The sequence below is a fragment of the Ostrea edulis genome, chromosome 3 (genome assembly GCF_947568905.1).
Source record: "Ostrea edulis chromosome 3, xbOstEdul1.1, whole genome shotgun sequence".
NCBI classification, from domain to species: Eukaryota; Metazoa; Mollusca; class Bivalvia; order Ostreida; family Ostreidae; genus Ostrea; species Ostrea edulis.
Window position 1 is genome coordinate 39,149,883 of NC_079166.1, and position 26,522 is coordinate 39,176,404.

The 26,522-nt window shown below is 37.0% G+C and overlaps 1 protein-coding gene and 1 pseudogene across 1 annotated transcript in view; one reads left to right on the plus strand and one right to left on the minus strand.

The window, feature by feature from the left end:
• Window positions 1–1,749: 1,749 nt before the first annotated feature.
• Window positions 1,750–10,274, minus strand: LOC125676507 (uncharacterized; annotated as a pseudogene).
• Window positions 10,275–13,371: 3,097 nt separating this feature from the next.
• Window positions 13,372–26,522, plus strand: part of LOC125676508 (relaxin receptor 1-like) — an 80,971-nt gene continuing 67,820 nt past the window's right edge. Inside the window, exon 1 of the mRNA XM_048914364.2 lies at window positions 13,372–13,483. Coding sequence (XP_048770321.2) covers window positions 13,372–13,483 — 112 coding nt within the window. The remainder of the gene's footprint in view (window positions 13,484–26,522) is intronic.

Genomic DNA, 26,522 nt, shown 5'->3' on the forward strand with positions numbered 1-26,522 from the left:
GTAAGCAATGTAATGCAGCAGCTGATCGACAGGGACAGGCCATGTGCTAGTGAAACCATACAGTAAAGTAAACTGTTTAAACTTGGTTAAAGCTGTATTGTATGCCAGGTGAGTGTTGTGAGTCAGTGACCTGTCAAGAAGTCTAGATGTTTCCTGCTCTATAAGTCCCATATGTGGGCTGGTAGTGGTGTAGGCCACTGGTCTGCCTCTGGTGCAAGTCTTCGAAAACGGGCCCACTGCGAACGAGACAATGCATCCGCAATGTGATTGGCCTTAGTATTAATGTAAGTGGCTTTTAACTGAATATTGTATTGTAGTAATAGTAGCACTAACTGTCTGATTACACCCATGACTCTGTTGGATTTGGAAGTAAAAGTATTGAGTACCTGTACTACAGCAGAATTGTCAATGTGAAAAAGAAGTTGAGAACTTTGGAACAGATGGCACCACAAAGTGATGGCTACTGAAACTGGAAAGAGTTCCAGAAATGTCATGTCCCTGGTGATACCCAATTCAAACCAGGCGGGTGGCCAGGAACCATGGGTCCACCTACCCCCGAAATAGATACCACCATGGTTGCCCCCAGTGCTATCTGTGAAAAGCTGAATGGTTTGACTATCTAGAAAGGGACGGTTGATAACCGAGACGCCATTAAAAGACTGAAGGAAAACTTGCCAAATACAAAGATCTTGCTTAATGTTGTGATTGAGCTTACATGTAACTCTATGATGAGGTTTAGTAATACCAATTGTAGCATTGATGAGGCGTCGACAAAAGGCGCGTCCTGGGGATACCACCCTACAGGCAAAATTTTGTGAACCAATTAATGATTGAAGGCCCATAAGCTGACTTTTCGGGCAGCCAGAAAAGAATTAATAACTTGCCATAAATGATTCAACTTATCTAATGATAGGGCCATGGTCATACTCAGGGTATCAAATTGAATACCCAGAAATACGAGAGATGTAGTTGGTTCAACGGTTTTTTCTTCTGCAATTGGTACCCCTTGATCCTGACAGAGAGACCTAAATTTGTCTACTGTGTGTTGACAGACTGGGGAAGATTTACAGCTGCAAAATAGAAAATCGTCTAAATAATGCAGGATAAATTCATTGCCTGTGTGCTGTTGAATAAGCCATTGTAAAAAGGAAGCAAATTTTCCCCACAAGGCACAGCTAATAGAAGAGCCAAAAGGAACCATTTTGTCAAAATAGAAATGACCTTGGAACTTAAAACCAAGGAGTTCGAAATCAGCAGGGGATATTGGTAAAAGACGAAAGGCAGACTTGATGTCAGACTTGGCCAGAAGGGCGCCTGGCCCCAGCTTAGCAATCATGACTGCTGCCTCATCTAAGGTTGAATAATTAACAGAACAGGCCGTGGAATCAATAAAACAATTAACTGAATTTTCTTGAGGATATGAGAGATGATGTATGAGCCTCATGTCTCCATCCTTTTTGGGGACTGAACCCAGTGGGGAGACCTTGAGGTTTATAAAAGGGGGTTGGGAAAAAGGCCCAGCCACCCGGTTAAGCAACAACTCTTTGTTGATTTTTGTGCATGCTACTGATAGGTTAGAATGAAGGCTTGAGAGGTTTTTACTTAATCTCGCCCCCCTCGGACCCAAGTACTGAAGTCTAAAACCAAAAGTAAAACCGTCTAAGAGACATTTCGCATGTTGGTAGCCTTGCAGGTGCTTTTTGAGGGACTGCAGTAGAATAGGACTGTACCCCCAAAGAATGCAGGGTTTTAATTCCTGCAGTTGACTCTGGGGTGTTTCCCTCTGCACTGACTGCATGAATGACTGTAGCGGCATCTAGTGAAGAAATTACAGGATTTACCAGAGTTGTACGAAATACAAAATTTTATTTGGTTTTGTAATGCATGGCCTACCGACGTAGTATTAAAGGAGTTGGTTGATGCCTGAGCTTTAAACTTGGCCAGGGCCGACTGTTGATTAGTGAAATTTGATTGGTTTATGTACATCAACCAAAATTCGCTGTGAATTTCTCCCCAAGACATAGCAGGGTTGGAGGCTTTACGGAGCCGGAATTGCTCGTCATACTTGTGCCAATTTTGTGAACGATTAGCTGCAAGCCTAATGTTTCGCATGTACTTGAGCATTTCTCGAGCCGTTTGGCTATGTTGAAGAACGATGCTCATGTAAATCATGAAAGCTGATGTCCACTTTTCTATGCTCAAGAAGGAGTTTAGTTGGCGCTTGACTACGCATAGCTTGCCATGGACAAGTTGTAAATCCCCATGGGACTCAAATTGCTCCAATTCCGTAGCCGATTTGAGTAGGACAGACAGATCAATACCCCCTCCCATATTTTTTGCTTGAGTTTAAGCGGGACATGACTACCGATATCATCGCATGTCGATGTGATTTGACAAGGTAAGGGTAAATAGGCCGCTTGGCCCAACAAAAAATTGCAAGACTCACCCGGGTTATCCGGTGTATTATCGATTGGGAATCGAGGGACCTCCTCAGGGGGCTGTGACTGCCCCTCTGCCGGGGCTTATCGATCCGTCCAAGATGTGGCTGTGCGAGTTGGACTTCGTTCCCGGAGTTGAACCTCTCGCCCACAAACCAAGCGATATATTACTGAACTACCACGACCAGGTCCTGGACTAGTTATTTTTAAAAATACTTAGCTAGCTCTAGTAATGGCGACCCCCTCCCCCCCCCCCCCCTGATCATTTTTTTGAAAAATAGAACTGTCCAGAAAAGGTAACGGTTCTCGAACTCACGACCTCTCGCCCACAAACCAAGCGATATATTACTGAACTACCACGACCAGGTCCTGGACTAGTTATTTTTAAAAATACTTAGCTAGCTCTAGTAATGGCGACCCCCCCCCCCCCCCCCCCCCCGATCATTTTTTTTAAAAATAGAACTGTCCAGAAAAGCATGCACATTTTTATGAAGTCAGAATTCAGTAGATTCGGGGAACTTAATTCAGCCCTTGGGTCCCCACCAATTGTTAACCTCGAGTTTGGTTTGTTACAACTATTCAATGGATTAATCTTAAGTTATCGTTTATCGAATTTTGTAATGCGCGAGATGTTGAAGATGTAAAGTTCAGGAGCCACGTTTCGCAGGAATGTACCGTATTTGCTAAGTGTAATGGCGTAACCCCCCCCCACCCCATTAATTGATCGCTTTTATGCGTCTAATGTGATCAGCATATTCAAACTAGTCTCCTATTTAACCACTGGCTGATCTAGATAATTCTGAACGAAAGGATGCAGTAAACTGCTGGATGTCTGGGGACTATCTTAAGATCCCTAGTGAATCCAGTGCAAAGCCTTGGGGGAGGGGGGTTGCAGTTGGAGGGCGAAGTCAGTGGCGGATTTAAGGGGGGGGGGGCGCAGCCGGCGCCCCCCCCCCCCCCCTCAAAATTTCCAAATTTAAGGTAAATCTTGGTATCTTGTTTAGAAAAATGTATCAAACAATAAAAGAAGCAATGATTTCTTCCATTCCCGGAAAAATAAATGACAAAGTCTTTTGATTTCTTGAAGTACTTTATTGAGAGAACTTAATTTTTCCAGAAACCCTTAAAATTTGCGTCATTTTACTAATTTCACTTGATTAAAAATGACATATTTCAAGCCCTATGAAATCTGTAAAATCCAGGAGCTTCCGGGGACTTCGCCCCCTGGACCCCTACCCACTTGAGGCAGCCCCCAGACCCCGTGCCTCATAAAATGGCGCCCCCGTAACCGCAATTCCTGGATCCGCCCCTGGAAGTCCCCTGGACAAGTGCGTTCTGACAAAATAAAACGTACATGCATGCTTTTTTCGACATCTGTATATAAAATATCATTTGTGAAGGGGGGGGGGGGTGTCTCCCGGCGCAAGATTCCTCATTGCTGGCTACATTTATGTTCAACTAGTCCTATATGGAACCGATCGCGGTAGTTCAGTGATATGCCCTTTGGTTCATAACTGTGAAGTTGCATGTTCGAGTTCTACTCGTGTCATGGCTGCATCAAACCTTAGACGTAAATATCGACAGGCGTTGACACGTTAAAGTACCCCCAATGTTACGCCACTGTGCCCATACATGTAGCATAGTAAGTCTATTTGTGGTACGTCACCTGGTGACGACTAAATATAAGTGGGACCTAAACTGATGAAATCCTTCGTAACAAATCAAAATAAACAATCCCTCGGATGCAATATAAATGAAAGATTTTGCAATGCAAATGGAAATTATACAATGCAAACGAAAAAAATATATAATACAAATGGAAAATATAGAATACAAATGGAAAATTATACAATACAAATGGAAAATATAGAATACAAATGGAAAATTATACAATACAAATGGAAATTATACAATGCAAATGAAAAATTATACAATGCAAATGGAAAGTATAGAATACAAATGGAAAATTATACAATACAAATGGAAAAGATCAAATATTGCAACGTGTGACATGCCATAGTTAATATACGGTTTCGTCGTTGTTTGTAAGAAACTGATATCCAGAAAACTGACATATATATACAAATACCAAGAATTCACTACCTTATCTGAAACAGGCATTTTATAGGCACCTGATCCCATCTCTGGTATGTGTATATCCAGGGGTCCGTTTTTGCCCAATTCTCTATTTTGTATTGCTTACAGGACTTATGGGATTGATCACTGTTCGTTATCTTCACCTTTCATACACCACATTCAAGTTACATTAGATTGAATTACAGTTGTTTCACTTCGATCTCCTAGCAACTTAATGGTTGACTGTGTGGTTTTTATCACTGCAAGGTTACACCAGGAACAACATTACAGTTTCAATTTGACTCTCGTTATGCCGAAATAGAACTGGTTGAAATTATTATCATGCCAGGGGACTTAAATGGAGATTTGCGCCATAATGTATTGCGTCATCACTTTCTATTAAAGTTACCCGTCGAAGTGCGGATTAAAAACCCTCCAGAAGGAATTCGAGAGGTTCATCGTTGATTTTTTTTTTGGAATATTAAGTCGTTCTCACCACCTACAATCTTTCCATTATAAATTTTACGAGTGCTTAGTAACCAAAACATTTCACACTTACGTAACAGCAGTGTCTGCAATAAAATGAACAACTGAAAATAAAACTTATTTTTCTTTTTAAAATCGATACACTGCAAGTACATGTAGTCTCGAAAATGCTTTTGGAAAAAGAGCATTTAGATCTAAATCCTAACACGGAGTATGGGTTTTCATTAATACCTTTAAAATAAAAACCTTCTATCGGTTACAGTAGCTTGTTAGATTGGGCGCTTGTTTCGCAACCGGGGGGGGGGGGGGGGGGGGGGGGGGCTACGTTCAGTTCTTTATCCTGGCGCCATGTGAGACCTATGACGTTTATAATAGGTAGTGACTGCTCCTTCTCCAAGTACCAGGAAGTAGAAGTGAAAGTCAGATATTGGACCCGGTTCACAGAGGGCTTTTTCACAAAGAACAGAAGCCTCACTGTTACGACCATGAATGTCACGGATAGTCCAGATAATGAACATTTTGTCTCGAATGAGACAAGATGATAGGAAAGCTACATAAACAGAGAGCTATTACATGCTGTATATCTGAATGGCAAATGTTTTAACGGTGAAATCCTCTCCCATAGGCGAAGAAAACCTCCAACGTTCACTATACACATGACAGATGTTTATAGAAAAGTCGTGACACATATTCCATATCTAAAACAATGCTCGTGATATATGTATATATGCATAGGGTTGCAACTTTGAATACAAAAAAACAACAACAACATGAAATGAAACTCTTTACAGATAGATGAATATATAAAGATACTCATTTTTAGGAACATTTAGATTTCCGTATGTATTCAAAGGTATTTAAAGAAGTGTTTGCAAAATGAATTGTAAATATGATATTTCCATGTAAATACACAATTTTGAGATTTTGATGGTTACTATGGCAACATTGATATTTGCTAACCACACAGGTTTTAAAAGATCTACAGTAAAATAGAGCTATGATAATACTAAATACTAAAGCAGTAAAACCCATACATGTATGTACCCAAACTCGTTTCTATAAATAGCACATAATTAGGGCGCCGTCAGTGACCTACTTTTTAACTTGGTGGCGCGACCTTTAGCGGATCCGGACAAAAACCAAAAATATTTGATGGGGACCTTTAGCACTTAATCTCTATCAACTTTATCAAAATCGCTCAAGCGATTCTGAAGGAAAATGTCAAAATGTGGAAAAGACAAAACTTCTTTCTAACTGCATTTTTTTTAAATAATAAAGATTTTTTTTTTAATAAAAGGTCATGACAAATATATATATAAAAAAGTGAAATTTCATTTTAAAAAATTCGTCAAAGCAATTCATTGAAATAAACTCAACTGGTGCATAATGATCAATTAAAAGAGAAAGAATTAATGAAATCACATTATTTTGTAATGAGTTATCTCCCTGTATTCGCAACCTTAACTTTAAATGATATTTTGTAATTTACAAAATTGCTTCCATTGATCAATATTCCGTTGTTAATTACATTGTCACATGGGATCCTACCTGGAAGCAATATATCAGGGGAAAAAAGTTATGGTATTCACATTTTTTTCCCCACATTTAAAAGTATTAACACAAACCAGGGAAGATACATCATTTTGCCATTCGAAATATTGCTTTTATTTGCAAATGAGGCTACAATGTACTTTTAATTTTTTCTAATTATACAAAGTGTGTCGCTGGAATGGAACCTCCAACTTCAGATTTTTCAATTGAATAATTCGGCAGAAAGATTTAATTCTTTTGTTTCATTTGAACATACATGTAATTCATTGATTAAATTAATTCTAACAACTTACATGCTTTATTTAAGATTCGATTCATTTGTTGGTTTTCGTTCTTTTCATTATGAATTGAACAACGACTGATTTAAATATTTGATCAGAATTTCCTTAGAAATCATTCTTAGATCTGTCAGTCTGTGCGGTGCAATCACATTGCATGCTACAAAAGCTGAAATGGGAAAGGTGTATTTGATATCGGTGACCTTGTCATTCGAACACCATAGATTACTTATTTTATGCGTCAGATTGCGTGAACATGAATTCGAATGTGATCTGTTAATCGAAAGTTCATACATGTATATTGACCACAGAAAATTTTTATTTCACGAGTGAAGCATCTCGCGAAATTACGCGATGATAAATTCCTCGCGTATATTTAGGAATCTACAGTAGTCAAATATTGAACAATGACGACTTTTGTTCGCATTTATCAATTTAATATGCCATCTTCTATGTTTGTGACAGAGCAAGCAATGTTTGGCAACTGAGAAATTTCATATAACCACAAAATGTTATCCTACATTATTGAATACCACATGCAAGAAAAAAAGGGATTAAAACGATATATAAACACAAACTGTAAAAGAGCACCCAATTTACGAATTAATCAAGATTAATTAATCGCCTTTCATTAATGAGAAAAATCTTCAATATAACGAAGGATGCAAATACAGCATGTTAAATAGAATGTTAACGTCTGGTACATGTTTCTACACGTTAGATAGAATTTTAAGCTCTGATACATGTTTTAGCAAAGCTACAATAACAGAGGATGCGTCTTCTTCCTACACGGTGGCGAATCACGTGACTTTCGTACGACCTATTACCCAGGAAAATCACGACGATAGTCAACACAATGGAAAATTCAAACGAATAAGAAACCATGTCCAACTGCAAAAAAAAAACCCAAAAAAAAAACAATAAAAAAAAACAACAAAAAAACAAAAAACAAAAACCAACTACCAATGTTCTATGCTTTGGAAACTAATTTAAGTAATATGGAATTATCGACATTGTATTGATATATTTCAATAATTTAGGTACAGGAACTTCATATATTTATATATATATATATGGTTTGACAGTCTTGCTAGGCGGTGGGTGCGTAAGTCGCTGGTTCGACCCCGGGCTGGGGCGAAAAATTTCAGTACCTAGTTGTGATTATTTAGTGCTTTATATATATATGTATATATATATATACATACATACAAAGCACTAAAATGACCAACGACACGAACAACCAGATTGTCTAATTTTCGGGACGACCCGTCCCTTCTTCAGGACAAACAAAAAGAATTGCATAATATGGCCAATATCAACAGAGAATAATAAAAAAAAAACTACATATAAATACATCTAGCACTACAACTACACCAATCTGCAAACGTATTTACAACGCAGATTACATGTTTTTTGGTCTTTAGGCTTGCCAATCAATGTTAAAAGTGGAGCGAATTAGGACATGCCTTATTCGTCCGAAGAGCTGATCCAAAATGTACGAAGTGATAAATTATATATATATATATATATATATATAGAGAGAGAGAGAGAGAGAGAGAGAGAGAGAGAGAGAGAGAGAGAGCGATCTGACCAACCAATGAAACTAACAATTCGATAAATACTAGGGACGACCCGTTCCTTCCACAAAACAAACGAGAAAGTTTTATTTTAAAATGTAAATTAAGGACCGGGTGAGCAACAGATTAGGGACCATACCATTTAGCGTAATTCTTACCCTGATTTAAATGATTTCATATATGTTTTATCAGAAAATCTAAAATACATAACTAGAATGCCTTAGCATTTCGGCGTCTGAATTAAAGATGCTCGTGGATTGAGAAAGCACAGAATATCACAATGTCTTTTTTATGATGATTAGCATAACTTGAAGAAGAAATTTCCCCTTAACCATTTTTTTTTGGCGAGCGGCGCGGTTTGTATTGCGTTAGTTATATCCCATTTCATAAAACATATAGAGATTGATGATTGATCTGTGTAAAAAAAATCAACGTGAAACCCCAGTGTATCATGGGAATAGTGGAGACTTCTTGAAATATTCGCTTGTTAAAATAGCTATTTCCCTCACAGCCCCGGAGTCACAAATGGTACGCAATGATTAGCCATCAAACTTCACCTGAATAGTGTTCAGGCAGAGGGTCAAAGGAAAGACCATAAATGATAAGAAATGATATCACAGTTTGCAAACAAGGAAAGGAATCATTGGCAAATGATGTCTCAAATACTAAAAAAATCAAGCAACGAAATACTACGTCAATGGTCTCTATCACAAAAAGGATTATCACAGTAAAGGTCAGAATCACCAGGTTATAAGAGACGGCAAAGTGTTTCATAACGGTGTATTTGTATTCAGATTAAGCACTGAAACTTTCTAATTAGAGTTTTTGTAAAACCTTTATTATTCGTAACAGTTTTTGATGTGACACCTGGATTCTGAATGCATATATAGATAATATACGAAATTTAATAGTATGCTATTGTGAAAATTGGACATTTGTAGTTATAACATCACAATATACAAATTATGTGTGTGTGTGTGTTTGTGTTAGTGCATGTATGCATGTTAAAGTTTACAAGTTATATCTAAGATTTTCTGTCACTATTTTTGTACATGGTTAATAGATGCTGACTATTGATAATATGGGCTATTAATATTCGTTAATAAATATTTTATAAGTATTCCCCTAAATCAGAGAAGAAGCCGGAGATGTCACCCAAGACATTAATTACATCTTGGACACCGCTATACACAGGCAGTTAATTCCTTCATGTTGAGCGAACCCGATCTTCCAAAGAGGACGTTTGAGATTTGGATGAAAGTGTACAGATTTATACTGGCTTACCAGTTACATCTATAACACGTTCAAGACCCATTTTGAAACAACATGACGTGTTAAAACGGACGCCGTGGAACGTGATCCACACTTAATATTAGGACTTCTTAATCAGTTTGGGTTTTTTTTGTTTTTTTTTTGCGATTACACCTTGGACTTCCGGTAGCTATTTTAAACGAGTTGCAGTAGTCTAATGGTGAGGACGTTGTCTTTGTGATACGGAAGCCAGGATTCCATTTTAGATTCAAGCCCAGCCAAAACCCATGATGTCTGATATTGGTAGTGACTACTTCGTCGCCAAGTGGGTGAAAGCACAGGGACAGTTAATGTCTGTAATAATAATAGTAGGGGTCTAAACTATATCACCCCTTAATAAGACAATCAAGGAATGAAACGAATTTTTACTCAAAACGTCGATTCAAATTAGCTTAAAAATTCTGTTTTTATCGTCACCCACCCCAAAGTTCTTTCTGATCCATTAATTCTAATGATCCACCATAGAAATAGTCCTCAACGGCACATATAGCCAGGAGTATTTGACATTTCTTCGCGATCACTTTTTGTGTAATTCCCTTGGTTGTCCTTGTGATCATGAACGTCACTTCCGATATACCGTTAAGACAGCCAACTAGAAGTTTGAAAATCAAATGTAATACTTGGTTGATTGATTGATTAATGTTTAATGTCCCTCGTGATTTTTCACTCATATGGAGACGTCACCAATACCGGTGAAGGGCTTCAAATTTAGGCCTATGCTCGGCGCTTACGGCCATTGAGCAGTGAATGTTCTTTAGCGTGCCACACCTACTATGATACGGGACATCCATTTTAAAGGTCATCTTCGAGGAGTCGTGACATTCACATCCGATGCTGAGCGTTTGGCGACGGAACTGTCACTACCTGTTTTAACGACTTTGCTCTGTCGCGGCCGGGATTCGAACCCCAACCTTCTGCTAATATTTGGATGAAAGGTGAAGATAACGCACCGTGATCAGTCTCACAACTCCCACGAGCAATACAAAATAGATAGCCGGGCAAACACGGACCCCTGGACACACCAGAGGCGGGATCAGGTGCCTAGGAGGAGTAAGCAGCTCCTGTTGACGATATTGAAAAACAATTGATCTCTTTAAATGTAGTGATGCAAATATATCAAACCTAAACGTGTTAACACAAAAAGAGCTTCGAAATATTTTATTCGATTATCATTATTGTAAAAGAAAGTTTATTGTTACCGGAGGTGACGTTGTTCATGGCCACCAGGACAAACAAGGGCATTCACGAAAAAGTAGTCGCGAAAACCTATTGAATATTCCTGGTTATATGCGTCGTTGAGGATTACTTTTATGGTAGATCAATAGAATAAATATTGCAATTACTGGATCAGAAAAAACTTTGGGGTGGGTGACGAAAAAAGCAGAATTTTAAAGCTATTTTGAATCGACGTTTTGAGTAAAAATTCGTTTCACTCCTGGTGGGGTTTTTTTTGTATTAGGGGTGATATACTAGTATAGACCTCCTACTATTATCATTACAGACAAAATTACCGGTTCCTGTGGGGAAAGCCAGGGGTCTATCGGGGAACTCAAAATCGGAGGTTCCCGTGTTACGATAGGTGTTGGCACGTTAAAATAAACCCTTCACTGAGCAGCACTACGGCCCTGAGCGCCGTGTATACACTAAGCTCAACATGTGTGGCACTTCATCTAAAGCCAGTGATGTCTCTACACGAGTGAAAACTTCTGGAATGGAGGGGGGGAGGGGGGGGGGCAATCACAGAAACAAACACATGTTTAAAGATTTAATCTTTGAAGTTGTTTTGTGACAGGACTAATCTACAGATTAATAGAATTGAGGAATTAATTCCCCCATTTAATGTTTTTATCTGAACTTAAAAATTCGCAACAAAGAATTCCTACTTGTTCATTGAATTTTACTTACTTACATATGTTGCTAGATTGCATAAAACGTTTCTTAGAAATCGAAAGTAAGACCTATTTCAATTACAAATCGCACAGTACTCTCAACATTTACTTTGGGATTTCAGTGAATGGAGTTGTTTGATAATTTGTTTTACGTACTTTCGAGAATGTTTCAATCATAGTCGAAAATTTAGACCTATGTGCGATACACAGGGTCATCTTTACTGTTCCAAAACCTGCCGCGACATGGGACCTCGGTATTTAAATTCTCATTCCAAAACCAATGACTCTCACGTCGCATTTGGGGAAGGAACAGTCATTACCTATTTTTTTGACGCGGCAAAGGAACGATTGATTGATTGATTGTATCTTGTTTAACGTCCCTCTCGAGAATTTTTCGCTCATATAGAGACGTCACCATTGCCGGTGAAGGGCTACAAAATTTAGACCTATGCCCAGCGCTTACAGCTGTTGAGCAGGTAGGGATCTTTATCGTGCCACACCTGCTGTGACACGGGACCTCGGATTTTACGGTCTCATCTGAAGGACCGTCCCATTTAGTCGCTTCTTGCGACAAGAAAAGGGGTACCGAGGACTTAATTTAACCCGGATCACCACGGGATGCAAAGGAACGAGCGAGGCTCTGATCCTATACCACCCGGTCAGAAAGAGCCTACAGGAACTGTCACCCAAAATAAAACCATAGCATTTTTTTTTTTACAGAAATGCCTTATATTATCTTTGTTGATTGACAACTGGTCATTGCTATATATGAACAAAAATATCGTAACAATGGCAACAAGAGTTAATGGCATTATCCCTTGCAATATTCTGAAGTTTTGAATTTATTTCAAAATTCATTCCTCTTAACATGAATCAGACTGAAACAATACGTCTTGTCGATGTCCTCCTTTGTACATTGGTGTCCCGAGGGGATCCGGGTTAGAATAGGTCCTCAATAGTCACCTCTCCATACCGGTGAAAAATTCCCGAGCGTCCCGCTCAAACAAGATACAACCAACTAAACTCTGTACTTGTATATTGGCTCTTTGATATGAATGGAGGGAAGTAGAGTTCTGAATATCAATATTTAAATGAATAAATCCTTTGTCGACGATCACTTCATCAGCATGTTGTAAAGCTTCCATCAATACGCAGTCTATAGTTATATGAATATCAGAATTTGATCCGTCCTAAATATAGGCAACGGAAGCGTGGAATAGATTGCGTAATCAGCGAGGCTGATTAGTCTGTAAAAAATATTCCCGGTTCGATATACAATTCAGAGATTCGTACCGTTTATACCCTCTCTTGTTTGCTGCTATTAATATTTATCTTTATGATTTAGTTTTACCCACAAAATTAAAGGCTTTCTGATAATCCCTGATACAGCAGTCGAATCCATTATTATTTTACTTCAACATTTATTTATACCAGAAAAATAGCGTATATCCCTTATTAAAACTGAACTATTTGCCTTAAAAAATTCCGGTTGCATAAAATACTTAGTATTTAATCACTTGATTATGAAAGCGACTGATATACTTGTAATTATTGGTGTAAGGTTTAGGGGATCAGGCTATCTCTCTGCCTTACATCGTGGGACCGGGTCTGCGTAGTAGCGGACCTCAGGGAATTTGGTGCACTTCAAAATATAGATATGCGTAATGTATTTACAATAGGTCTAACTGACCTGCAGGAGAATTTGGTGCGCTTTAAAATACACAAATGTGCACAGCATATATAAATGATCTGCCTAATCTTCATTATGTATGCCAGGTATGCTAGTCACAAGATCTTCCTGAGAGCTACGGCTCACTACGGAGCCTTATTGACACCTGGTACCTATCTAGAGGATAGCAACACCTCGCGGACGCTAGGTACATGACACCAACACCTGTCCAATCTAGACATCACGAGAATACCTACACCCCACAACTTTGCCAAGGAGATGACAACAATTATTGACACCATCACTGATACTTCTTCAGCCTCAATGTCACTGATACCAATTTCACTAACACTTATTCAGCGTCATTAACACATATATATGCACGATGTATTTCCTTTCAGACAGGTGCTAATGATAGAAAATCTTAAATCTGTTTATTCAGAGGGCCATGGTATAATGATCACACGAACAGTACATTGCCTTATTATTCTACCGCTAACTTCACTATTCCCGTGGGGGTCCGGGTTAGAATAAGTCCTCAGTACCCATTGCTTGTCGTAAGAGAAGACTAAATGGGGCGATCCTTCGGATAAGACTAGCTGCAATAATGTAGCCCTCTCCGATTTTTTTTTGGGAGAGGGCTACAACTCCTTAGGATCTCTATAATGGTGCAAATGAGGGAGTGATTCACCCCCGCAACATTTTCGATCAGTCTAAACATTTGCTGACTTTCTATACGTAAATAAATGATATATTCTATGTTTCTTAGTCAATATTATACAAATATAGCCCTTTCATGAGGTCAATCCATAGATATATCGACTTCACAGAAAAGCATATCGACCGAGCACGAATTATCATATTGTTTTGAACCGAAGAGAGAATTTGATTGGTTGGACTGTCATACGTCAGCGAATCACTTTCATGTTTTGAACCGAAGAGAGAATTTGATTGGTTGGACTGTCATACGTCAGCGAATCACTTTCATTGTTGCACGTAGCGAAATTCCCTAATCTATTATTAGAAAGTACAGGTCAATCCGAGGTTTTTTTTTAATGTTTATAATTAGAAAGACCCAGTCAATCCGCATTTATATACTTTGACACGTGATATCAAACGAACCAATGGCATTACAATACATAAAAATAATATATAAATTTACAACCTGCAACTTACGATTTGTGAGGATCTATTCTCTCGTTTTCAACAATTTCGATATATTCCAATTTTTCGTTTTATATTTGTGCGCCATGTTTGATGTACTGAAGTTTCAACTTCCGATTGTCAAGTTATAAAAAAAATTGCATATGCCATATAAGGTAGTGTTTACATCAATGGACGAGTACGGAGGAGAAAGCGATTTCGTTGGTGTAGAAAAGGTTTAGATCTAATATAAAGTTAAAAAACGAACAGCAAAGTGTAATTCTTTTTGCAACTATATGATTTTCCTTTCTTTGTCGGAATGGCTCGAGTAACTACATTTTCGCGCTGATTGTCAGTGTTTAGGTTTTTCAGTAGATCCACCTACGAGATCTCGCGATAACAAGCATGGCGGAGCAGACGAAGAATTTTGCACGATGTACATGATATTTAATGAAAATCACCTTTAATAGACATGCCCGAGCACAAAGTTGGTACTCCTTTGGTGTAAACAACATTTGGGACTAATACACGGATCATATTATCGGTTATTCATAAAATGACGAGTGTTTTGCACCATTACGGAGATCCTATGGAATTTTAGCCCTATCTCGAAAACGTCGGGATAAAAAAAATCGGATAGGGCTACATTATTGAAGCTAGATAAGACCTCAAAAACCGAGGCCCCGTGTCATAGCAGGTGTGGCACTCAAAGAGTGAAAGCGTTGATCATAGGCCTAAATTGTACAGCCCTTCACGGCAATGTTGATCGAGCGGGACTTGCAATATATACCTTCATCATATAATTGAGATCTTTTATTTTTTGTACTTATTGAAATACACCTTCCATATTCAATGGAAAAAGTACTACCCTTTGCTTCCCTTTCACGAATAGATATATGTACAATAATGAACAGGTGCAGATAACGAAGTGATCAATTTCATAACTCTTGTAAGGAATACAAAATTATGATTAGGGCAAACAGGGACCCTTGGATATACCGGAGGTGGGATAAGGTACATGGGAAGAGTAAGCATTCCCTGTCGACCGCTCACATCCGTCGTGAGCGCCCTATATCCAGCATTTGACCCAATGATAGGTTGTTTTGGCAAAGTACATCGTTATAACGACCATAAAATTTGCGAAATGCTGACTTTAAACGAGACTGTTGAAACCCCTGCACATCAACTTGTTTGTCAGTAGCCTGCCACAATTTGATTATAAGTCTTGCGAGGTACAATGACTGAAACATTGATCAAGAAATAAATTATATACATTTTACATAATCAGGCAATGTTTCAAGGGGAAGTAATTCTATACCATGCAACGAAATGGTGTACCTCGCCATACTTGAATAATTTTTATCCCAGTTTTTAAATCAAAAAGACCATAAAGGCATGAATACCGTTATTTAGAGTTCTTTCACTTTCTATTCATCTTTCCAAGTCATGGATCCATAGGATTTCTTACAAACCTTTGACAGATTGCCCCCCCCCCTCCCCCCAATAAAATATCACGATCCAATACAATTCATCGTCTTATCAAACACTGTCCGCAGAGTGTGTGCAGTGAGGGTTATTTAAACTTCCAAACACGGGATCCTCGTTTTTAAGGAAATAGCCGAAAGACCTGTGATTCTCGCATCTAAATTCCGAGCGTTTTGCGATAGAGCAATCACTACCTACGTTTACGTCTTAGGTTTGACGCGGTCGTGACACAAGCGGGGTTCGAACTCACGACCTCCATTGTCTGTGTATATAAAATATTACAAATGCAGTATGTACATGTATCTTGTACGATCCCCTCTAATTTACCTCACAACTATTTTCAATGACCATGAAGCGTGTGACAGCATAGCAAATATTCCATCATTCGTCGAAAACATTTTATTTTTCAACTTGCCAAGATGCTACACATATTCAAAGGAAAACTTCCTAGATTTCCAGTCCTATCAGAAATCCCGACATCGGGTACTCATGCCAGTCAATTGCAGAGATTAAAAATACTACAACAGACAATGGTTCAATCGATACACATTTTATATGTAATGAGAGTAAAAATATTCCATTTTCTGAACCTTTTACCACAGACATTGGTTCATTAAATTCATATTCGTATAGTGATAAGGAAAATATTCTGTTTTTTGCATCATTTCATTTAGAGTCGAGTGAAAACTCTCAAGGATCAGGTTTTCAAAGTGAATATGACCCGATAACATCTATAACAGAATCTCACATGAAATTGACGATATTTACAAGATTCACAACACATTTCAAACCTCGTTTCCTTTGATACTTTCCCTGTTCGCAGTTCTGTACCTGAGCCCGGCTTTCAGTACTTTCAGTACTTTGATTTAAGTTAATTGTGTAGGGACCCGCACGCTGTTGGGAACGTTTGTTCCGTAGGTCGTAAATTCGAAACTGGTAGGGGCGGAATTGGGTTATCATGATGGATAATTAATGTATACACCCAATATTTACTAAACCCATTGTCCTTTCCATATGGTTTTGACATTTTCCTAATCAAAGCTCTACGTAAATATTGGGAATGATAGTTCGTTACTTCATAGCAACTTCAAAAATAGCACTGTTGTAAATTTCACGCGTTGATCATGATAATTGAAAATTTGAGGTTATTTTTACCTTTTAAATTTTGATTATACCAATGTCATATATACCATCATACATGCAAGTAATTGACTTGAATTTTACTTTCACTGAAATATACCATGAAAAGAAACTGTAGTGGTATGAGAACTATCATTTGATACAAAATATGTCCATTTTAGGCTTTTGAATTTCTTCATGCCCCTGTCACGAAATGGTCGGTGCATACCCCCTTCAGTCCATTATTCCGTCAGTTAGTTTTCATAACTTTTTTTTATTTGCTGTGCTTGCAGGTAATGAGAGACATTGTTTGCTGCACTCGTTAATCATGAACAGGTTTCCGGTAGATCTATATTCTTTCCTACGTTTAGTGTGTACTTTGAACAGAACTTTTCTAATTATGATTTACTGATCAAGTTTCACTCTCTGGTATATTGACCTGTTTTCCGCAGCGTTATCGCCCTTGGACTTGGAAATGTCCTTGCCACTACTCCTTTCTTTTCTCACGCATTGATTAGATAATGGATACACATCGTTAATGTGTCATAGTAATTAGTATCTTGATAATTCATTGTAAGGTGCATCTTGTGTTTCCATGTCTCAAGAAAGCTATGTACATGTAATTTAGCAAAAGCATGAATATGATATTCTTGTTTGTTTCATTTGTACCTAATGTTATTTTCACATCCTTGTTCTTCCAAATTTTTCAAACTTGTACGTCAGCGGGGGCATTCGGGATATGCTCTGCACACAATATCCTGGATAATTGAACAATAGATCGAAATGATAATAATAGTGCATTGTATAGCTGGCCATCAAAACAATGACCTTCTGAAGTATCTGCTGCATCGAACCCGACAACTCTGAAAACCGGGACATATTTATTTAAGGATTTATAGGTACTTGATTAGAACCGACGACAAATCTGTTTCCTCGGTGGGACCGTTTGGCGCTTCATAGACATCCATAATTGACATTTATTGTTGAGGTCAACGGAACATACCCTTCTTTCCCCCCATCTGGGAGTCGTTCAGCCTAGGTAGTCGACAAGTCATATACTTCTAGCAGTTAAATCCCAAATTGGTCTTGTAAGTGGATTTGAATTATTTACGCCTTGCTTTCAACGAAACTGTGTATTAATGAGATAGTAAAGTACCACAGGCAGTTGTTACCCTGTAAAGTACATTCCTTACGCGAAAAATGTACGAATACTATAAAACGAGCTGCATACATGTAGTTCCCTAACAAAAAGTACTATTATTAAACTAGAATTTGAACATCTTTTACCGGTAAGTCTTGTATTAAGGAGGTACTCTACATCGCCATAATGGCTGATTTCCTTTTGAATATGGGTGAAAATATAAATATCAGCAATATTTGTCTATTCATTTTAAATATCATTGCATAACTGAGTAGCTTAGAACGTCCACTGACGAACTGTAGATCGCGTGTTGGAGTCCAGCAGGGCTTTTAATTTTCCCCCCAGATTGCTTTCTACTAAAACTGTATTTTTTTACTAAAAAGTTTTCATTTTCAAAATATTGTGGCAGATATCCTCCAATTTTTATCCATTTCAAATTTCTCTGGTGCAGCATTCTTCCATAGGTAACTCCACCATCATGGGATTTATCAAAATTATTGGATCGAAGTAGAAAAGTTGTATTGATTTCCACCTAATGTATGTTAATTTAATTAATAACTGCAGAAAATATATAGAGAGAAATGCCAGCATAGGAGTCACTGTCCTTGACAACATTTTTGTAATATAGATAATTGATTATTCTTAGAAAATATAAATTATAAAACTTTACAAAATCAAATTCTTTGCCACATTTTTTATGATATCCAGTGAATAAAATCCATCCTAAAGATATATTTCTATCATGCATAAATTTTAATGAAATAAATATTTTGCTTGGAATACAAATAAAATCATAAATACATTTTGTGATGTTGATTTCATCTATTGATAGACTTCTGTAGTAAGCGAGAGCGATTGCTAGATGTGTATTGCCTTAGTAAAAGTAGTACCTGTAACCTACTTTTAACAAATGTTCATACGCACAGCCGTGACCTCAATTGACCCTGTGTAGGTATTTATACAGTGATAAATACGTATCGCTCGTAATAGTGTAATATACATGTAGGGAGAAAACAGTTGAAAATGTAAATATTATTCAATACGATGAAGGAGAATTTGAAATCAAAAAGTAAAACTGGGGCATAGTGCTTATTATTGAGCTACAGTGTATTAAACGTACCTTTTTTGCACTTAAAATTTACTAACGATTTATTCCCATAAACTCGATTTGTCAACACAGCATAAACAACACAAATTAATCATTATATCGAGAAAAAAATACACATCAATGTCTTCTAACAATACAAATATAAAATCGTTGAAACAATGTAGTAGATTAGAAATGAATTATGACCTTTTCGCTCTTACGGTGTAATGTATGGGAGAAAAAAATCATCGTATGGAATAAAGAAAAATGAGGAATACTGTCATATTTTTTAAAATTGCACATAAATCACAAAGTTTTGCCTGGTATACTGGATCAAAAGAATGCCGGTAATTACTGACTGGATATTGTGCTCCATTATTTCCAAATCACCTCTATTAGGTAGCTACAGACCACGTTTTCTGCAGATGTCACTCCACCTGAGATCTCCTGTTAAATGTTTGATTGACAAGCGGCTTACCATTGATCCCGATACCGGTAAAATTTGGGGATGTTAACTTAAAATTGGGTCTTTAAGACGGAACTAAAGAGAAGAATACAGATCAAATTTCTGAATTATTGGCCAGTTTGCTGAATTTTCATACAAAATTTCGGGTAAATCAATATAGATGTTTTCGAGAATCGACGTTCTGTTTACAAAATCAATGAGTTTACTACAGTTATTAGTTCAAAGTCTCTGCTTCTTGTATCACAGATTACAAAAATGAAATTCACCTTTAGGGATATAATTATTGACGATATACATGTGTATTGGATAAAACAAAACGTGTAAGATCACGCAAATTTAGATCTTTTCTATTATAAAAATTCTTCCGACACAAAATATAGTTCTTTCCAAACCCTTTCAAAATTGAAAGAGACCTTCAGTTTTTAACTGGATAGGTAGTAAATATATACTATATTTGATCAAAAGAATAACTACTGAACTGCTATCTACATAGTTATAGTAGCCTGTACAGGTATGCTCAAAGAGACACTACAGCTCATTTTCCACATTTTAATGAAGTGGTTTTTTAAAACACGTATTGATAAAATGATAAAAATCATATCGATACTGACAAGTCTGAACAATTTGGATGCATCACTTTGCTCTCAACTGCACTTTGAAGATCATCCGGAATTCTCAGTTTTTTTCATGCTGACTCGGACTTTTGAATGCTTATTTACATCATGTGATTTTGAATGACAGCAAAGGTGTTGTGTAGAAAATTATTTATATACGCCTTCCAGGAGGTCCACCCTCACCTTTCAAGTATGAGATTATTCCCTGCTCCTTATAATAAGTAATTACATATCATGATTTTACAGAAACTCTTCCATGTGCCTATTGACCAATGTTTTTACAACTAACAAGTGTCGTGTTCAGATAAAAATAGCGCTTACTTTTAAAGCACAGCTAGTCCCAATGGCAGACTTAAAGGGATCCAGGACTCCCTCCATTTTTTCACCACAAATTGTAAGTAAAACACCAGATTTGGCCCCCAGAATGGCTGATTACTTTGGCTAATATTTGACTTTCACATCCCCCTTTCGGAAATCCTAGATCCGCCACTGAGTCCTGCATGCGTTTCATCCTAGGTATTTGTTTTCCAACGGTCATAATGATCCCAAAGTAAATTTTAGTTCACGTATGAGTTTTATCTCATTCTATTTTTAACTCTATTCTCACAGAATCTGTCAAAATTCTGCATCTATCCACTACGCTTTCTCTCACTGGACGACATACTGATCTGTTTACTGCCTATGCGCATGCATATGAAGACCGAAAGGAGGAGACTCAATATTTTTTGTATAGGCCATCAAAAAGTAATTTTGACAAATTGTTAACTTTAGATGAGTGATAGTTTTGCAAATTTCATACATTCAACAAAAATTGAGAAAGCGCTGGGAACATTGTCATTTCATGATTTTTGCGCAAAATGAGCTGTAGTGTCTCTTTAAGCACATTAAATAATTCAAAATTGTATCATGGTATCAAATTTCGTAATTAAATATTATTAGTTATTTGGATTCTTGGCAGGGCATATGGACTCGCATTCCTTGTCAAAATTTCTATTCTCCCGAGCCTAACGGCCTAACAGCTCGGGATGATATAAACTTTGACAGGGAATGTGAGTCCATATACCCTGCCAAGAATCCATATAACAAATATGTCTTACTGTAGAGCGATCTTTTTTAAAACAAAGTGGTTATGTATATAGATCTTTCGAAGCCATATTGTATCCCATCTATTTTTGGCAGGGTACATGACCTCACATTCCCGGCTTGTCGTCCAATCAAATGCACAGGACATATTATATCAAAGTATCAAGAGTGTTTGTCTTCAATACTAAATCAGAGTGCCAAAGTGTTCTTTACTATAGCAAATTATAGATTAGTAGAGATTTATTTCTTGTACCTTTATGATATAAAGATTATATTTCTGTTCAGATTACGTACACAAATAATTAGACGTTGCAATTAAGTCAGTAATACCGATTTTAGCCTTTAAAGTTAATGAAATCTTTCAAAGGTTTTATTACGCATTAAGCTAGCACGATTTTACGCATTTGTACACAGATTATCCTTGTCTAACTCATTGCTGTAGAATGCATGGATATGTGGAATTGATTAAGAAAATCAATTGTAACATTGGCAGAAAATCTGACTGAATTTATTCTCAGGCATTTTATAGATGGCTTTTCATCTCAATGAAAAAATATATTTACAGTGAATTAAGGTCTACCCGTCACTCCTCCAAGAAACAAATAACCTTGTCACTCATCTAGATAATATTGGTCAATTGCAGCACCTAAAACAAGTCTAATTTAGTTATCTTTGTGGGTATTGTGCACTGTAGAAGATAAATAATACAGACACGCTCATTCTTATGCTGACAGTTCGGTGTGACAGACAGACAGACAGACGGAGGATATAAGGTATGAATTACAGATACTACATCAACACAGCCTCCAAGAATACTTCCTGTTTCCTTGCTTGTTTTTGTATATTTTTCACTCATATAGAAACACATCACCAAATGTACATGTAGGTGCCACAGATTTTTGCGCTGATCATGGAGCTTAAGGGGTTCTTGCATGTATCATACCAAAGCTAGCTACTGTGACATGGGACCTCTCCATTTTTAAGGTATAAAAACTCCGTGCATTTCACTTTTAAAATCGCGCGGAACAGTTACTATTAATGTAAAACGATTAGGTTTGACGCGCTGCCATTCGAGCCTTAGACAGCGAACGCTCTATTTACTACACTACTATAGCCTGTATAAGTTTGCACTGTACACTAGCGTACATGTACCTTTATCTGATAAACTAGACAAAATACAGACAAGATTAATTTAAAGCTTATACGTGTATACATTTTACATGGCTATGTGTGGTATTTTTGATATTGAATAAGAATTACAGTTGGGAATGAAATCAAGCATTACAAAGAAGTCACAATAGCAGAAGTATAGCGTATCTATATAGTGATGAATAGAACACGAATGGAAAATGTTGGTTTTTTAGGTCACCTGAGTAAACTCGGATGACCTATTGCAATTGGTTGTCGTCCGTCGTGCGTTTACAATTGAACATTTTTAACTTCTTCTTGATAACTACCAGTCCAATTCTTTTCAAATTTGGTTTGAAGTATCTTTGGGACAATGGGGACATCAATTGTAAATTTCAGGACTCCAGCACCCCTGGGGTCTTAGGGGCGGGGCAAAAATGCCCAAAATTGACCAATGTTCAAAAATCTTCTCAAGAACCGCATATGTGTAAGAAAAACTAAATGCATGGTGATGTAGAGCAGGAAGAGCTCTACCAAACTTGTAAATTTCATGATCCCCGGAGTAGGGGTTCTGACCCCAGGGCGGGGCCAAACTTGGTATATAGTGTTTATGTGTAAAACATTTAAATAACATTTTCTTTAGTGCTATTGATAATATATTGAAACTAAATATATATTTAGAAAGAACAGGTAGTCCTTTACCAAAATTGTAAATTTGATGACCCCCGGGGTAGTGGTTCTGATGTGTAGAATACTTAAATAACATCTTCGTTAGTACTATTGATACTAAATTGAAACTAATGGATATTTAGAAAGAGCAGGTAGTCCTGTACCAACATTGTCAATTTGTTGATCCCATGGGTAGGGGTTTTGGTATTAGGGTGAGGCCAAAATGGTCAGTTATATAATGTGTGAACAATAGACATTTTTAACTTCTTCTTGATAACTACTATACCAATTATTTTCAAATTTGGTATGAAGCATCTTTGGGACAAGGGGGGCATACATTGTTAATTGCAGGATTCCCGCATCCCTGCGACCTTAGAGGGGGGCAAAAACTGCCCCAAAATGACAATTTTTCAAAAATCTTCTTCTCTAGAACCGCACATGTTTAAGAAAAACTAAGTGCATTACGATGTAAAGCAGAAAAAGTTTCTACCAAAGTTGTGAATTTCATGATCCCCGGGATGGGGGTTCTGACCCCCAGGGTGAGTTGAATTTAGTGTATAGTGTTTATGTGCAAGTTTGCTGATACTGTATAGAATCTGAATGCATACTAAGGAATAGCAGAAAAAAATGTACAAAAACTGGTGAATTTCACAATTAACCAAGGGTTTTGACTCTAGGATGGGTCCAAATTAGTCACATCTTTTAATGTTTTAATGTTAATACACCTATTATATTATGTGATGCCTTTCATCAGTGTATTCACTTATGAGGACATTGGAATTGTAAGAACACATCTTGTTTTATACTTTTGCTGAATGTTAAAATTTAGCTTAAATATTCAGAACAGGAAATGTATTCTAGATTTCATAGCCCTTGGGAGTAGTGATAATTTTTCACTAGTACTCAGGTGACCGACAAGGCCTGTGGGCCTCTTGTTTGACGATGCCACCGAGATTAGCCCTGTTCTCATCAACCGTCTAAAGAAACACTCTCAAGTTAATAATGTCTGGGTTTTCAGTGGAAATGTGCACGGTAAAATGATCGAAAGGACGGCGAATCAAGTCGACGTTTTAGATAAGATAGCCGACGAAATTAAAAAAAAATATAGAAACGTATTTTCCCCTATCTCCCTGTCCTAATCATCTGATACTTAAAAATATATTACCACGTCTGATGTCGCAATCATGACTCGTTCAAACGTCAGCCTTAGGGATTTCTCCTCTGCTGTTTTGAATGCTACTTTTCTATTCTCTTTGATAATCTTTTTGATACATGCAGTCGATCCAAGGGTCCGGGATTTCATCAGAGGTAACCGCATTTTGATTCATGTTACTTGCGAATTTGTCCAATATCAATTAGCCAGGAACTAAAATACTGTATATCAACAAATGTCCATGTGTTTGAACCATAAAAACTTCTACGTCATGCTTTCTAATTAATGTGTTGACGACACACATTTTACTTCAGAGTTAAAAATCAGAGATTTAAGGGACTTTGAATTTTATCTGTATGGCACATTCTCCCCAAATTCTAAAGGAGCTACTGTAATGTTGGATAATGATTCTGATGTGCAGATATTACTATATGTAACAACAAAATAAACATGCAGACGGTAGTTGAACTGTTTCTTGAGATTAGAATTGAAGACCGGGTTATGCTGTAATGCAATCTATATTGACCGAAAAGTGTTAACCCAGCTTCTTTGAAATAATTATCCAGGAAACCTATTACTGGAGTTTTATACTATAATTGTGGTAATTTCAATCTTAGTATGATCCCTGATCGTGATTGTTTCAATTGATACACTAATAATCATCATGCAAGACAAAAAAGTTCTTGACATTATAAACGGCGATAATTATAGTGATGTTTCTAAACAGCTTCGTCCATATACCATTAAACATACGTGAAGGAAATATTCATTTGAAGCAAAACTTACTTGACTTCTATTTTACTTCAGAGACACTATTATCTTGCATTAAAGCAACAGCAATGGCAGATATCTATCGATCTGAAAATTCAATGATTTATTCATCACTAACATCAAATGATTTTACAAGACGTCTTTAGAAATGTGTGAGAGAGAAAGATGAAGATAACGAACATAGACTGGATTCATCAATCTTATAAAGAATACACAATTGAGAACAGTGTACACATGGAACCCTGGATACCAGAGGTGAGATCTGATGCCTAGAAGGAGTAAGCATCCCCTGTTGACCGTGATAATCAGTATATAAAGAACGGTTTATCATTTGATTTGAAGCATTGCAAACAGCATTTGACCTGATAGCAGGTTACGTTTTCAAATATAACCATATATTAATTTATGAAATCTTTTCTTTAAACGGAACTGTTGAAACCCTTTTAACATCACCTTCTATGTGAATACTCTGCCTCAGTTTTGAAATTCATCATACGCAAAAATGCTCACGGGTATCAAATCAGTTAAGAGACATATATTTAAATATAATCTGTCCGTCTATCTATAATATATAATAATAATAATAAAGCCTTTATTTATCCAGGATTACATATTTCAATATGGTCCTGCATATAACATACATACAGACAGATATTAGTAAAATAAACACAGATTAAAAGAAGTAGAATACATATAAACTTAAGAAATAATTATGAATGTAAGATAAATAGGAACAAAATGAAACTTAAAAAGTATGGTGATAATCTCTGAGATAATTTCTCTTAATGCACGCAACACTTGTTGAGTTTCTTATATTTCTTGACCTGATAGCAGGTTACGTTTTCAAATATAATTGTCATAACCATATATTAATTTATGAAATTTTTTCTTTAAACGGAACTGTTGAAACCCTTTTAACATCAACTTCTATGTGAATACAAGAAATATATTTCAGGTTTCTTATATCTATCTATCTATCTATCCAGCACATGATCATAAAAGTTCATTTGAGTGTATAACCAAGTTTAGCTAATGGGTAATCATGGCCCTGCTATTAATCGGAAAAGCATTTTTCTTATAGATCTTAATATAACACGTTGTTTTCCAATCAAGACCCGACCTTGCCTGAATATTTATTTGACTAATCAAGGTCCCGTTGTTCTTAGAAAGATTTTGAAAGATTTTCCCCCCTACATATCCCCCGTTTAAAACTTTGATCTCACACTCTGGTCCCACCCTACCCCCGAAGTCAATGCTTTGAAAAAGTTTGAATTTGCACGTTTAAGGAAACTTTCACATAAGTATTGCCTTTTCTTGCTCAGTGGTTCTAGAGATGATGTTTGAATTATCCCACCCTAGTTAACAAATTAATAACTATTTCACCTTTC